The following is a 16,072-nucleotide window of genomic DNA, read 5'->3' as shown; positions in this document are numbered from 1 at the left end:
TTTACTGTTGTAGAACATTTGGGAGCTCAATCAATTGCTATTATGAAATAATGGAATGCCACAAAATATCTTATTTTAAGATTCCTTACCCCAGCTTTAAGCAAATTCCACGTATAATCTATGGCACAGATGGCTCCTGTTCTTCCACACCCTGCACTATGAACATAAACAGTTAGGTGTGTTAGAAACTATTTTTATTTTTTTTTAAACACACTATAACCTTTCTCTTTCCAGAATTCACCAGAAAAAAAATTAGCAAAATCACTCAACTATCACTTTAAGCTCAACATGACATTAGTGTCTCAAAAATAAAAAAACAGCAGTGCAAAATGCAAAGAGCATTGAAGTTTTTCAATGCCAACTGAAACTGCATCCATGCTGACATTTTTATTGCCTCTTTTGTCACACTATTCCTAGTGCTTCAGTGGGAATATCACTGCTTCAAGAGTAGGAATTTTGTCTAAGTTTAATGATAGATATGTTAAATGACAGAACTCAATATATTTGAAGACTACCTACAATTTTCTGATGTAGTTTCTCATCTATTTTCTTCTTTTTCCTCTAAAAAACTTGTATCTGAATGCTACAAAAAATTACAGTGAACTATCACATTTATTCTTCCTAATAGTATGATTTTCTCTATTTTACACAGTAATATTTATAATGCATGCATATTATTAAATTATTATTATACTGCTGGAAAGAACCTCCACAGCTGTATTAACATTCAAGAGAAACAGGACAAAGTGAAGTGCATTTCAGTGCTAAGGAACTTTTTTTGGTTTTAGAACCTCAAATACTTAGCAACAAGTTAAAAACCTATGTAGCTAAAGACAGTACATTTTTAAACACATTAAAAGAATAATCAAGCCCTAAAGAGTTGATAAGTATAATTAATGTAACAATTCCTTGCAAATCTGAATTCAGTTTTTTTGACATGTAATACATTTAACTTTTATTGTTTTAAAAAGTATGAAATATCTTAGGCAAGAACTTCCCAGAGAAACTATCAGAAGCATTCACCAGTTCACCATTTACAAATTCACCAAAACATTTTCACAGCAGTTGAGTGTCAACAGTCCTGCTCATCAAATTTCAGCTCAAAGATGAAACTGCTGCTCAGAAACACAGACTTACCATCCAGGAACTACAGCTTGCTGATTAGATATATCTTTTTTGTCATATTAGAAGACATAAAAATTCATAAGTAGTGATGCACATGCTATGTAGTCACTCCTACTGAGAATGGAGCTTTCACTCCCATACTTGATTTGCACAAGCTTCAAAATTTTGTCCTAATGAGGATTTAAATGTCTTAAAAACCACAGAACTGTTTCCCTTTCAAAGACTAGTTATTTTCTGACTGATATTCTGCCTTAAACTGAAATAGAAACAAAATTTCACTGTGGCATGAGTTTTAAGACAATGAAGACTATAATTTTGAGCCAAGTTTTGACATGAGAAGATACTACTTTTTAAAAACTAAAATAAATAAATTTCTGATTTATAATCAAACTAGTGCATCTCATACCACCAATCTAAACTGGAAAAAAACTAAAATGTATATGAACTGAAAAAAAAATAAATAAATTTGATACCTGCAGTGTATGCAAATTGGTACATCTTCATGTTCTTGGTATTCTCTCATCAAGCTGATCATGTCCAGAATAGAATCAAAAGATGAAGGAACATCATGGTCAGGCCAGTTAACATAATGAAACTGATAGACACTACGAGTCTCCTAAGGGAGGGGGAGAAAGGTGTTAATGACAAGACATATTTGAGGAGTTTGTGTTAAATAATTAGTTCTATGAACCATCACTTCTTGCATGATTAAATGTGCAGTAAAGCAAAGCCATTCACTGCATTAAAAAATCCACAGCTTATACCACTTAAAAAAACAGAAGGGAAATTCTGCAGTAGTATTCTGAGTGCTGCTAATGCACAGGAGAAGGCACTATGGGACAGTGCACAGAAGCCCATCTCTATAATGTATGGGCTAAAGGACCCACAAAGTTGCACTGTGTTAAGATTCTCTGTCCTTACAGACTTAGCTTTGAAAGGGAGAAAGAAAAGGAAAGACCACCATGAAACCTTCTTGTTCCAATTGTTCACCAGTAACATACACTGGAAAAAAACTGAGAGGTTGCTGTTGTTTTGTCAACAAAAATAAAGTGTGTGTACATGTGTGTGCACACGCAGAGGAAAATGAAGGAGAGAAAAAATTCAGGCCACATCTAAACACGGATCACACCTGCAGCAACAGGAGGTACACTCTCAAGCACGTTACAATAGTACTAAAGACAAGGCAAGAAGCAGGCTTTAGAACAGCTTAGTTACTCAGCTAGCTGAATCCCTGAAAGAACAAATCCTTTCCCATCATTATCCAAACTATTCACAGTATAGCTAGTTCTACAGCACCTCTCCACACTGTTGTCACAACTCTGGATTCTAGTATATCCTCAAAGTAATGTACAATTTTTTTATCATTACAAGTCACAAGTTTCAAGACCTATGCTACCTTCTGTTTAGTCATTTGAGACACAACATAGTAAACCTCTTGAACATGGAAATTTATGTATCTTCTTCCAAATGAACCAACTATTTTTGACACTTGGCTTTTGCCAGACCTGTGGAAGTGCTGTAGCTAATAAAAACAAGACAAAATCCAGCCCAAGAAATTTTAAAAATCCAACTGATTATGTTAACCAGTGTCATCAGCAACAAGTCACAGCTGCCTATTAAGATCCACCAAAACCTTTCATTTAATTACATTTAAAAAGAGACAAAACCAGTGATTTTTCACGTTAGCAGAACTGTCAGAAAAAATAATCCAAATTTATGCTTTTTACAGGGACACTAAAAATGAAAAAAGAACCTTCACAGTCCTTTTTTACTGCCACTTTTGAAGAAAGAACCTGGTGTTTCTCCTTAAAATAACCTTCAAGTTTCAGTCAAATTAGTTTACTTCCTAGAAACTAGAATTACTTTGTATATTTATATAGTTTTTAAACTCTTTTGCATAGTATTTTGTATCATACTCCACTGAAAATTTTGCAGAAGTGACAAAACTTCTCATTTTTCTGGAAAACCAAAAAGAAAATTTAAAAGGTTATTACTTTATATCACACATACATATTTTCCTCCCCAGTTCAAGGCTACACTTAAAAGTCTTCAAAGTAAGATGAAAAGGCTGTAGTTCATTACCAAAACATATGCTCACAGAAATCCTGAAGCACATTTGCTAGGTAAGTCTGAAGATAGATCATTTTATCAGTTGAGTATCAACATAACTCGTTCATCCTTTCAGTTACATTACTCCTTGAAGGAACATAAACTTTAGGCTCTTTGCTAAGATCAAAAGCATAGGAGAAACTGTAGCTTTTTGTTACTACTTAGTTTTTATGTAGTACACAGGCATCCTATAAGAATTAACTGGCACAGAGCTCAAGGAAGTCAAGTAGCCAAACAATTTGCATGTCTAGTATTTGCAGGCAAAACATAAATCAGCCACAGTTTCTGAAGTAACCAGTTCTCATGATATGCAGGTATTAAAAGTAAAATAGGTTCTGCTTTGGGGTTTTTGACATCTTTTCAGTTCTGTTTTTAAGTGCATTATTTTTTAAAAAAGTTGCATATCCCACAGTTACTATGCAATTAGTTTCTGCTATCTAAGAAGTTTCATAGCACAGTCAGTTTTGAGCATTCAGGACACACGAACAGAATGAAATGATTAAGTATGTACATCCCGCTGCAAGCACCTAGCAAGCTGCCGAAGACAAAAATTGACCCTCAAAATTACCCCACTCGTGATAAAACAGTTTTCATAACTCCTGTCATATCAGTTATTGAAATGGAATGAAGGATTGCTAAAGAAAACATAACCAAACTAACATGAACAAGTAATTTCTTACTACAGGATGTCAATTAAAATGACAGATATTTTGTAAAACAGACTTCATGTTTTTGCATGACAGCTCTACACTTATTTTGATATAACGACAGTTGCTTTTCAAAAAAATAAAACCACCTCAAATCCAACACTCAAATTTGCAAAAAAGCTTAAAACATTCATTCCTAACACTTAGGAGAATGCAAATGCTTTTATTTCACTGAAAATGTGTCAATTTCACAATTAATGTAACATAATCAGTTTATGAAGTAGGTCTCATGTTTTACAGTAGTTTGCATTGCAAGTTTTCACTAAGGTGAATTAAGTCAATTTTTTCCATAGAGAGACTAGTTGTAAACATTTAGATTTGCCAACTTCACAAGTAAAAGAACTGGTTTACCACAATACTTGTCTGGTAAGCCAATTCAAAGCATTGAACACTATTATAAAATCTTCAGGAACTTCAAAGACTTGAGCTCACTTTTAAAACCACATTTCTATCTTGACCCTTGGACATCTTACATGCAATTCCTCCATGCACAAGGTATCCAAGCAAAAAGACAATGCAACTCGATATTCCATATTCTTGGTATTTATTTCAATTCCACAAATGATGGCTGTTTACAAACTGGAGTGAGAAACTTTTTGGGGAAAAAAAATTAAAATTACTAGAGTTGTTGTCATTCTTGCTTTATTTTTATTGGGCAATACAAGTAGATGTGTGGGCATGAGAAATTTCTTTCAACATTGTCAAACCTTCTTGACAATAAATTAATACTTCTAACAAGTACACATACTTTAACCAAAAAGAATCTAACTAGAGGAAATAGAAGGGTTTTTTTACAAGTTTGATTCAGTTTGTCACTAAATTTTCAGTTGGAGTAAACAATGAAATTCTCCTAGGATGACTGAAGCTTTCTAGTTGTTAACACACACTATTGATGACCATCACACAAACCCTTGGCTAACCAAGAACCTAAATAAAGACAAGTAAAGAGTTCCACTACTTTCATCTTATATACTAAGCTTTTAACATCAATTCTGAACTTGATGATTTACATAGAGTTAGCAGCTGTAAAAGTGCAGAACTTCTTATGAGTTTCCTCCATTGTATCATACTAGAATCCTGTGAGCAACCATTAAAGCTGAGACCAGAAGTGATCGTATACTTACGTTTTGAAATTCAAGTAATAATGTTCTAATGAAGTAATCTGTTCTTGCTTGCTCAGCTTCCTAAACATGAGAGAACAGTAACGAAATGGAAAAAAAGATCAATATGCAGCATACAGAACATAACTAAAAATCCAAACTTTAAACTCAGGTGTCTCTCTTTTAATTTACTGGGTTTTTATCTATGATTTCCCCAAAAGATGGGCAATGAAAACATCATTAAATTTTTAAAACAGTAGCAACTTAGCTTGCTACACAAGAGAACTGTAAAAGATGTTACTTCTGCTTAAAATAAAAATGTGAGTTTTCAAATCAGTAAGTGTCTAGCCTGCTCCACAAACCACCAATAAACATTTTAACAGCATTTCAAAGTACTTCTGTTGCTTTATTTCTCCATACATCTATTTAATTTACAGATTGCCTCCCACAGTCATCCTTCTATAGAACTTCTGCTGTACAAACTTCAGCCTTATCACTCTATGCTGTGACATCTCCTTTCATTTCTTCCCTTCTATTATTTTCAATTAAGGGTGTATCTAAATGGATCATTGTAACTATTTTGGTTGCAGCCAAAAAGCATAGCTTCTAGGCTCCCAGAATTTTCCAATCTGCCTTTCAAACATTAAGGGAAGTTTATAGTGCAGACACCAAACAATTTTACTGTACTTAAAATATTAGTAATATGACAATCTGAAGAAGCCTTTAAAAGCTTAGCATTACAGCTTCCACAGTGAACTCAGGGAATTCACCACTTTTCATCAAGAAAGCAATTGCAGCACCTTGCAGATTTAGAGGAGATAGTGCAGAGCTAGAAGCAATGGAGTTCAAATATACCATGGTACCCAAAGGTAATACATTCTCAGCTGTAGCTAACAAGTCAAATACAATGTACAAACGACCCATTTTCACAAATATTTGCCAGGCACGTGACCATTTCCAACTAGATATTGGGGGGGGGGGGAGAAAAAGAAAAGGAAAAAGCCAAAAAACTAAGCTCACAAGTCAATTTAAAAGTCAATTTAAGGTAGGAAGAGACTACCCAGAATCTTTATTGACTAAAATTTTAAAATATACAATTTCCTGACAAGATTAATTTGAATTTTACTTAATTCTTGGTAGACAATTTCAAAGTAGGATTACTCAAATAGCTCGGTAAACTGGCATGCTAGGTCTTTCAGAACACCTTAAAGCACTTCAGCTAGAAAATAGGAGTAATTCCTGCCCAAGCTCACGTAATTTTGAGACAAGGAGAAGAAAAACACAGTTTTGAGATCAATTTGGAATGAATCAGTTCCACCGTTTTAGAATAAGTAGGCAGCTAAGGCCAATTAAAAGTTCACAGTAAGATCATTTGTTCTGAAGATGGTTATACTGAACACTTTAATGCCAGAATTCAGTCATATCCTTACACCAACTAGTAGAACATAATAAAGCCTGATTAAACTACCAGGTGGCAAGATTAAAAATAAAGACACAAGGCAGCGTTTTATTCCAACACTATGATGTGAATATCAGAAAGAATAAATGACACAAAACAAAACCCCAAATATAAAAAAAAAGTCAAATTCATCATCCACTGCTTTATAAAAATGGTGCTAATGCAGGGGCAGCACCCAATCAAGGAAGTCTTGATAGACCATTGCTGGAAACTGACAAATATAAGAAGGATCACCCTATATATATGATTTTCTATTCTCTTCCCTTAACTAATTAGGCTGCCACCGAACACCATGCAATAGCTGGATGGCCCTTGGTGTCATCTAGAAGGAAAGGTTATGGGATCACAAGTCCTAGAGTTAGAAGCTGGACAAACAGGTCACATGTTTAAAGCAGGAAGGAATAAAGATACATGAACAGGTGTGTACAAAGGCAGAGCAGACACTACCCCACAGGTAAGTAAAGTTTATTGTATGGATTTTGGTGGCTACGCTCCCCCACACTGTGTCCTCATCCATACCCTGAAAACCTCACAGTTAATGAAGCAAGTTTCTGCTATGCAAGTGGTCCCCTTTTGTGAAACAGTAATTGCACCACGAAGTGATGGTGCAATTTACTATCCAGGTTTCTCTATCAAGGAAAGACAATTGCAAAAACCCACTGGGATATACTCTTGTGTGCTGCTGGGATGACAGGTGCCAAAGGAACGATCACTTTCAACTGCCTGCTGTTCATGGTGTAGATGCTCACAGTCCCTCTTCCTGCCTACTAATCTGCCAGAAATCCTTATTTATGAGCAAATATCAAAACTGGAAGAGGCTCTAGCAGTTAATCTCAGATCAGAACTACTGATAACACTGACAGAACATGCAATGGAAACATTCAGGTTTCCTTAGTCTTTCTGGAATCATAGCTTACTTGACAGTTACCCTGCAGGAATTATCCAGGAAAAGATTCAGGACTCATGGTGATCTGCTACTAATTTTTTAATTATTTTTTTTTATTTTAAAAGCAACAATAGAAGCAAAGGAAGTATTTTCAAATAAACTTGTATCTGCTACTAAGAGAAGTAAGTCTAAAAAGATTTAGTTTACTTCCCATTTTCTTTATTCATGCTAATTAACTTTATGTAACTTAAAAATAATAACCTTAGGGTCCTGGCGGACAAGTTATCCATGGAACAGCAATGTGCCCTTGTGGCCAAGAAAGCCAATAGTATCTAGGGACGTATTAAGAACCGTGTGGCTAGCAGGCCATGGGAGGTTCTCCTCCCCCTCTACTCTGCCCTCATAAGATCACGTCTGGAGTATTACGTCCAGTTCTGGGCTCCCCAGTTTAAAAGGGACAGGAATATACTGGAAAGAGTCCAACCGAGGGCTACGAGGATGATTAAGGGACTGGAACATCTGTCATATGAGGAAAGCCTGAGAGACCTGGGGCTGTTTAGTCTTGAAAAGAGAAGACTAAGAAGGGACCTTATTAATGTCTATAAATATCTGAAGGGTGGATGTCAAGAATGGGCCAATCTCTTTTCAAGTGGTGCCCTGTGATAGAACAAGGGGAAACCGCACCAAGTTACAACACAGAAAGTTCCACCTCAACAGGAAGAAAAACTTCTTTACTGTGAGGGTGACAGAGCCCTGGGACAGGCTGCCCAGAGAGGTTTTGGAGTCTCCTTCTCTGTAGACTTTCAAGACCCACCTGGACGTGTTTCTGTGTGACCTGCCCTAGGTGTTCCTGCTGCAGCAGGGGGGTTGGACTTGATGATCTTCAGAGGTCCCTTCCAACCTCTATGATTCTGATTCTATTCCAGTGTTACTTTCATTTCTCAAGCCCATCCAGAATGCACAAGTCATAATGGTTAGAAGCAACCACATGAATTACTTAATTTCTTGAGTATAATATAGACATTCAAAACTACATTACGTAAAGCTAAAGAAATGATATATAAAAAGATAAAAGACCAAAGCACACAGGTTCCCTACTTAAAAATAAAAAAATTGTGGAGGATTCAAAACACCACACAGCTTAGATAAATACATTGTTTTCCACTGCATTCCTTTGAGATTTGTTGTGTAAAATTTGGTACAGAACAATTAAAAAAAGCATTTGTTTTGAAATACAAACTGTTTGTTGAGGAGTTATTTCAAGTTACAAAAGCAATAAATCCTTCAAAATTAACTTATAAAGCTTTATACTTACACAAGAAACACGAAATGGTCCAAAAGTTACAGCTGCTTCTCCATACAGAGGCCAGTAACGTTCACATTTTTTCTGTTAAAGCAAAGAATCCTGATTTAATTCATGTGTACTACTGAAAGATTATGATTAACAAAAGCAAAGCAGATAAAGCTATAATCTTTAATGCCTTATTCTCTCTCTTGTTCAGTGCTTTTCCTTAACATCTGCCTACTTGTCCCTTGTTGGACATCTACTAAGATAGTAAGATGTCTGATGTGAGCCCCATGGCTGATCCATATGCACAAGCACACATCATACATAGGGAAGCAAAGACAGCTAGTTTAGTTTTTCTGAAAATCTGGAGCTCACAATGCTGGACCACATTTTTTCTTTCCTTCTCAGGTCATAAGAGTATAACAGAGAGATTTAAAAGACAGATTGTTTTCGCAGCTGTATCAATTGACAGGAAATTCTGAAGGACTCAGGATTGTAATAGTTGGCCTATATCCCACCAAGAGCAAGATTTTTCTCCATAGGGACATAAGCAGATACAGACCATTGGTACAGTTCTGTATACAAACACACCCATTCCACTGAGACAACACCTAAGGAACAATGCAACATTACAACTGGAGCAAAGGAAAGCAGCCCCATTCACTATTTTCTATGCATACACATATAAGCATAGGCATTCTTAGTCAATCTGGCAGATTTATTTTTACAGTTATGGATTTGCCATTGGAAGCTTCACAGGTATTGGCACATTACTCCACACAGGCAATGCTCATCTAGCTTAGTATTTAGTATACATACCCTTCCCATTTCAAATTCTCGACAGGCCATTACAATTATCTGAAAAGAAAAAAAGATGCTCAAAGTTAGCTGGTTTTAGATCAAGTAAATTCACCACCAATTTACTGCTTCCTTCCATCTGGGCAGATACTGATATGCCTTAATTGGTAACTACTAAGAGACTAATTAACACTATTTTCCTACCTGTGATTTCATATTCTTGTAACTCTAAAACAGTACTCATGTTTTATCCTGCAAAAAATAACCGACAATAGTAATACAATTAAGGCTACTTCATTTGAAATCACTGTAATCCTGGTACCTTATTTATTCAGCCTGACTGTAAAGTCTAAAATCAATCACAAAAATATAGAACCACTTGCCAACTGGAAGAAACACACCTATGTTTGCTTAAAATACGTGCAAAAAAAGCCCAAAGCTATTTAAAAAACAAAAATCAGATTTGTTAAGCTATTTTATAGACTCACAGAATGGTTTGGGTTGGAAGGAACCTTAAAGATCATCTAGTTCTAACCAGCTTTTCTGTAGCCCCTTCAGAGACTGTAAGGCTGCTATAAGACATCCCTGGACCCTTCTCTTCTCCGGGCTGAACAACCCCAACTCTCCTAGCCTGTCTTTGTAGGACTCTCTCAGCCCTTTGATCATCTTCATGGCTCTTCTCTGGACTTTTTCAGGAGCTTCATGTCCTTCTTATGTTGGGGGCTCCAGAACTGGACACAGTACTCCAGGAGAGGTCTCATGAAAGCTGAGTAGAGAGGCAGAACCCCCTCCTGTGACTGCTGCCCACACTTCTTTTGATGTAGCCCAGGACACGGTTGGCTTTCTGGCCTGCAAGTGCACATTGCTGGCTCAAGTTGAGCTTCTCATCAAACAGAGCTGTTTTAACTCAATTCTCCATCCAACCTGTTTGGGATTGCTCTGACCCATGTGCAAGACCTTGCCCTTGGCCTTGCTGAACTTCACATTGTTTGCACAGGCCCACCTCTCAAGCCTGTCAAGGTCCCTCTGGATGGCATCTCTCCCCAGAGAGCTCAGAGTCATCAACAAACATGCTAAGGGTGTACTCAATCCCACTGTCCATGTCACCAAGAAAGATGTCTAACAGCACCAGTTCCAGTACTGACATCTGAGAAATGCCACTCATCACTGATCTCTACTTGGACATCACGCCAAAACTGAGTGTAACCAATTCCTTATCCAACAAGTGATCCATCCATCAAGCTCACATCTCTCCAAAGTAAAGACAAGGATCTCACAGGACAGTGTGAAATGCTTTACAGAACTCCAGGTAGATGACATCAGTTGGTCTTCCTATCCACCAACACTGCCCTAGAAAGCCACCACATTTGTCAGGCACAATTTGCCCTTAGCAAAACCATGTTGGCCGTCACCAGTCACCTCCTTATTTTCCATGTACCTCAGCGTAATTGCCAGGAGTATCTGCTCTATGATCTTGCCAGGCTCAAATTACACTGGCCTGTAGTTACCTAGCTCTTCTTTTTTCCCATTTTTACAAATGATAGTTATGTTTCACCTTTTCCAGTCAGTGGGAACTTCACTAGACTGCCACAATTTCTCAAATAAGATGGATAGTGGCTTAACAACTCCATCCACCAGTTCCCTCAGGACCTGTGGATTCATCTCATCAGGTCCCATGGATTTGTGCACCTTCTGGTTCCTTAGATGGTCTCAAAAGTGACCTACCCCCAACATGGGTTGTTCTTCCTTCTCCCATTCCCCACCTTTGCTTTCTGTGACTTGGGTAGTGTGACTTCAGCACTTGCTATTGAAGACTGAGGCAAAAAAAGTAATTCAGTACCTCAGCTTTCTCCATATCCCAGGTAACCAGGTCTCCTGTTTACTTTTGAAGAAGGCCCACATTTTCCCTAGTCTTCCTTATATCAGTGACATGCCTATAGAAGTTTTTCTTCTTGCCCTTGGTGTCCCTGGCCAGATTTAATTCTACCATAGCTTTAGCTTTCCTAACCTGATCCCTGGCTGCTCAAATACTCTGTATTCCTCCCAGGCTACCCATCCTTGCTTCCACCCTTGGCATGGTGTGTGTGTCCAGGAGCTTCTTGTTCATTCATGCAGGCCTCCTAGTGTTTTTGCCTGACTTCCTCTTTGTGGAATGCATCAGTCCTGAGCTTGGAGGAGGTGACCCTTGAATATTAACCAGCTTTCTTTGGTTCCTCCCACCTCCAGGGCTTTACCTCATGGTACTTCAGGTACATAGTATTTCAGATACATTAATGTGACTAGCACAAAAAAATACACCAACAGGTAAGCTATTTGTTACAGTAAGTAACCATGACTTAAGTGTCCGATAAAGCAATGATATTTTCAGAAAGAATTTGTTGAACATATCCAATTTTACCAGTACTTAAAAGTTGACAATAGATGTTTATACAGATGTAGAATATATAAACCAATAGGTAGCTTAAAATTAGCATCAACAGAAAGGTAAGCTCTTGTTTCACATGCTGCTTCTGTATCCTATTTTGTCAATCCACATTAAGTCAGAGTTGTAAGGTCTCCTACAGGACAGATACAACCAAGCACCAACCTATTAATAAATATGCATTATTTCATAGTAATTAAAAAATTATTACTTTGAATTCACATTATTAAATTGAATAAATAATAATAATTACATGTAGAATGCTATTTAAACTACAAAACCAAGATTTGACAAGTAAATGGACTACATCACTGTCAACATCTTCGATAACAGCAGCCAGCTCAGGCAAAAGACACACAATCACTGTGCCACAAAATAAGGTAATACCCATGTCTGTTTTTTAAGTAGGTACTTACAGCAACATTGTATTCCCAGATCATCCTCCAGAAGTCTATTACTGTATTTGCTAATGGTCCCTGGGTAGCAACATATGCTTTTGGCCCATGCACTCCCTAGGAATGAAAAAATGAACCATTAACGTACATAAAGAAAATTTGTCTGCACTTAATAAAAAAGGCTTGAGGTTATAATAACGTAAAATGAGTATATATATTATTTTATACCACAGGAAGGGTGAATATGAAATATGAGTTCCATTTACACTACTGGGAATTCTGCTAGTGATTTCAAGGGAACCCAAGATTATAACAGCTACTGTGCTGCCAGACTGAAACAGAAAACATTAAGTTTCCCTTTAAGTCTGCACTTTCTTTGTTACACAAACATTTGATGTTGAAAATTTGAAAATCCTTCTGCTAAAAAGCATTCCTTGAACATATTTAAGTTACCTCTCCCCCAGTAATACATTTGAAAAAAACAATAAAAATAAAAATTTGTTTTCTATAAAAGATTGAAGACATTCAACTTTTCCACCCAGACATTCAAGAATTAAGACTTACATGAACACCTGTTTCTGAGTAAGCATTACTGTGTTGAAGCCAAAACCCAAAATATTCACACTTTGAAATAAAAGTCTAAGAATCTGTCAGCCAAATTCTGGCTTCTCATTAAGAATGTTAAGATGTAATTCCATTGCCACATTTCTACCACACACAGCAAAAAGTGCACACTAACACACAATTTGTAAAACGTCTCACTTATGATCCCTAAAAAGAGCCTCTCAAAATCTGGTATTTTTAACACTACCAACTCTTAAAACAATCATATCTGATTTTTCCTATAGTATTAAGTTTCAACTCAACTGTCTGTCACTTTAAAATAAAGTATTTTCTATTATACTTACACCTAGAGCAACATTAAAACTTCTTACATTGCTTTATAAATAGAATGATATTTGCAAATTTATTCAAGCCATAATAAAACAAAATCTTTCCCCTCAGTTTAAAATTCTTATCTCCAGCTATAATATTAAAACTGCATTTATGACAGAGAAGCTTAAAAAGAATTTAAGAACTGTTAAGACAGCCATACATACCTTAATAAAGTTTGCATTGATGTAGTCTGAATCTTGTGGGGGAGTTTTTAAGGTCAGTTTAACCCGGCTATGATCAACTAAAAGAAGAATTTATTTTTTTTAAGTAAGAATGGCAACACATGTAAATCAATATGCAACAGTAAATAGAACAGATGCACTACATACTGTCTGTAGAGAAGAAATTAAGCATTAAAGAATGTTTCCCAAAGGAAGTCACACAAGCAAGTCAGTTAATTTCATTTATGGGTAAATCTACTCAGGTAGGGAAAAGCAAAGCAGGTCCTACTGCTGTGTGCTTCTGATGCTGAAGTTTACAGAGTTCCAACTACTGGAATCCCAAGAATGGTTCATTACAAAAAGGCAAAATTCAAAAGTAATCAAAATTGTAGTTACATAATACTCATAATACTAACACTACTAACACAGAACATTATGGTCAGAATTCCAGACACATTTAGAGAAAGCAGAAAGAATAAAAATAATAAAAAAAAACCCAACAGTGCACAATTAAAGCAGCTGGCAAGTCCTGAAAGCCTCTGCCAAGGATGACTCCATCATGAAACATGCACTAGGATTTATTGCTCAGGCACAGACTGACTTCTATCCCCCTACCACTGGGCTAGGCACTTTGCTGCGGCACTTCTAAACTAGAAGCAGTAGATTCCTTCATTTAGAGGGTTTTGACATTTCAAGATAAAGCTTCCTACAAAAACAGATCTTTGGAGACCAAAATCCTCATCAGTCTTAAAAACAGCCTTTATTATTTGTTGACAGAATAAACTAAATATCTCAGAATCCTTTTTGGCATTGAAAAAAAATTAGTGAATCTTTAATACAGAAACAACTTGATGAGTCTTACTAGGAATGAACGTAGCTGGTTGGCAGCTTCAACCAGCTCTTCTTGATATCAAGACTTCATAACTACCCATAAAAATCATTCAAGCTATCTCTACAATAAAAGCTGTTTTAGTTGGAAATCCAGGTTAAAGAAAAATAAATCTTCCAACTGGGGAACAAAAGCATCTTCAGGAACAGCATCTGCTCAGTTTGTTAGTTTCTGCTCCCAGGGTCAATTCCTCAACCACAGAACAGCTGCTAAAACTTTTATTAGAGCTAAATTCAAGAAAAAACAGAAAGAACAAGTCTATTTAGAAAGAGGAAGTACAGTTGCTTCAGTTTGGGTTTTTTTTTGTCAAAACATCACTGGTAATAAAACAGGGAACCATGCCCACAAGAAGTACAGAGTTATTTCTATACAGAAAGCTCTTCCAAAAAGTCTTCCAAGATGGTGAACACTTCTGCCAGTCTTGATAACATGCAAAAAATGTTCACGTTACCACATAATGCTTCCTAAAAAGCACAAGTGTAGATGGCAAGACACATAGATCACAGACCTAAAGAAAATGCACATAAAGGCAAGAGTAACTCTTGAAACATACTACACTGTATTACACTCTCATACATATAATGTAGAAGCAAGAACACTTGACAAACATGCAATGGTGTCACGGACTGGATACTAAAACTACTTTTAAAGGGTGGATCAGACTAATTAAAGTGGCAGGCTAAAGAGGGCTCCTATCTTCCCAGCAGAGCAAATCCAAAATTCTAGAGCAATTTCCAAACATCACCATTTCCAGCCTGCCTCTGCCACAGCTCAGCTCTTTTAGAGTTTTAAGTCTGGAATAGAATTTTCCAATAAAAATTTCACTGTGGGTTCTACATTCAGAAAATTAAGTGCTTGGATATATATCTTAAAGGCTCAGTTCACAATTACTAACTGGTGTCCGATTGATGACCAGTGAACATCATGTTTCATTTTCAGGGTCGCTTTGCAAATTCTAATGTGAACATGAACACTCTGATAGCAGCAACCATTTCTGATAAACGTAGCACTGAGCTCAAATTAAGTTATATTTTTAAGTTCCTTTCTGGATTTATAAGAGATAAGTGAAGTATGCCCTTCCTTCCTCCTCCAAGGCTTTCATTTGTGTCAAGCTGGTCTCCCATCACTTCATTATTGGAATCTTTGGATGCTTGAAGATATTCTCACTTGAGCCGAAAATATAACCTCTGATTTTCTTTGCTGTGATCTGCGTGTCCTTTCAGATCCCAATTACTCCATTTTTACATAGATGAAAGAAAAGCCCATCTGCTACTCCAGTGGCAGCAATTCACTTCTGTATTAGCCAGTAAGTGTCTCATTTGTTCAGCCTAGGTACTAGCAAGACAAGCAATGTTGCTCATGACCTGCCAAAACACCAGCATGGAAGAAAGAGTGTAACAACTCTTAAAAGACAACGATAACTTCTGTTCTCTTTTTCACTCCATCCATTAAGCATTTTTCCTCCCAACTAAAAAAACGAAACACAAAGCCCCCTATATTTAAAAACTTTGCTGATGATGAGCCTAGTACCATACTACTCTTCAGCATGTGATATATGCTATACATATATCCTCTAGCAAAATTTGAATATGTGCCTTTCCATCCTTGCAGCAGGAAGCACTATGCCCACCTTATTAATCAATCTAGGGCCAAGTTTACCCCTGGAAGTGTTGTTTCAAGCACTGATAAACAGTAAAAATTCCAGCAGTAGAAAAACAGAGCACACAGGTCTACAATCGCCTGAACCACACAGTAATTCACTGAATTTTATTACTAGAAAACACATTTTCAAAATGA

General features: G+C 36.6%; 1 protein-coding gene across 1 annotated transcript in view; it reads right to left on the bottom strand.

The window, feature by feature from the left end:
* PTPN12 (protein tyrosine phosphatase non-receptor type 12) overlaps nucleotides 1-16,072 on the bottom strand; it is an 83,914-nt gene that overhangs the window by 33,538 nt on the left and 34,304 nt on the right. Inside the window, exons 3-9 of the mRNA XM_051630710.1 lie at nucleotides 13,390-13,466; nucleotides 12,311-12,406; nucleotides 9,494-9,532; nucleotides 8,702-8,773; nucleotides 5,066-5,125; nucleotides 1,599-1,741; nucleotides 90-156 (exon numbers count right to left, since the gene is read on the bottom strand). Of these exons, the coding sequence (XP_051486670.1) occupies nucleotides 90-156; nucleotides 1,599-1,741; nucleotides 5,066-5,125; nucleotides 8,702-8,773; nucleotides 9,494-9,532; nucleotides 12,311-12,406; nucleotides 13,390-13,466 (554 nt within the window). The remainder of the gene's footprint in view (nucleotides 1-89; nucleotides 157-1,598; nucleotides 1,742-5,065; nucleotides 5,126-8,701; nucleotides 8,774-9,493; nucleotides 9,533-12,310; nucleotides 12,407-13,389; nucleotides 13,467-16,072) is intronic.

The sequence above is a fragment of the Apus apus genome, chromosome 1 (genome assembly GCF_020740795.1).
Source record: "Apus apus isolate bApuApu2 chromosome 1, bApuApu2.pri.cur, whole genome shotgun sequence".
Taxonomy (NCBI): domain Eukaryota; kingdom Metazoa; phylum Chordata; class Aves; order Apodiformes; family Apodidae; genus Apus; species Apus apus.
This window is presented reverse-complemented; position numbering and strand designations above follow the sequence as displayed.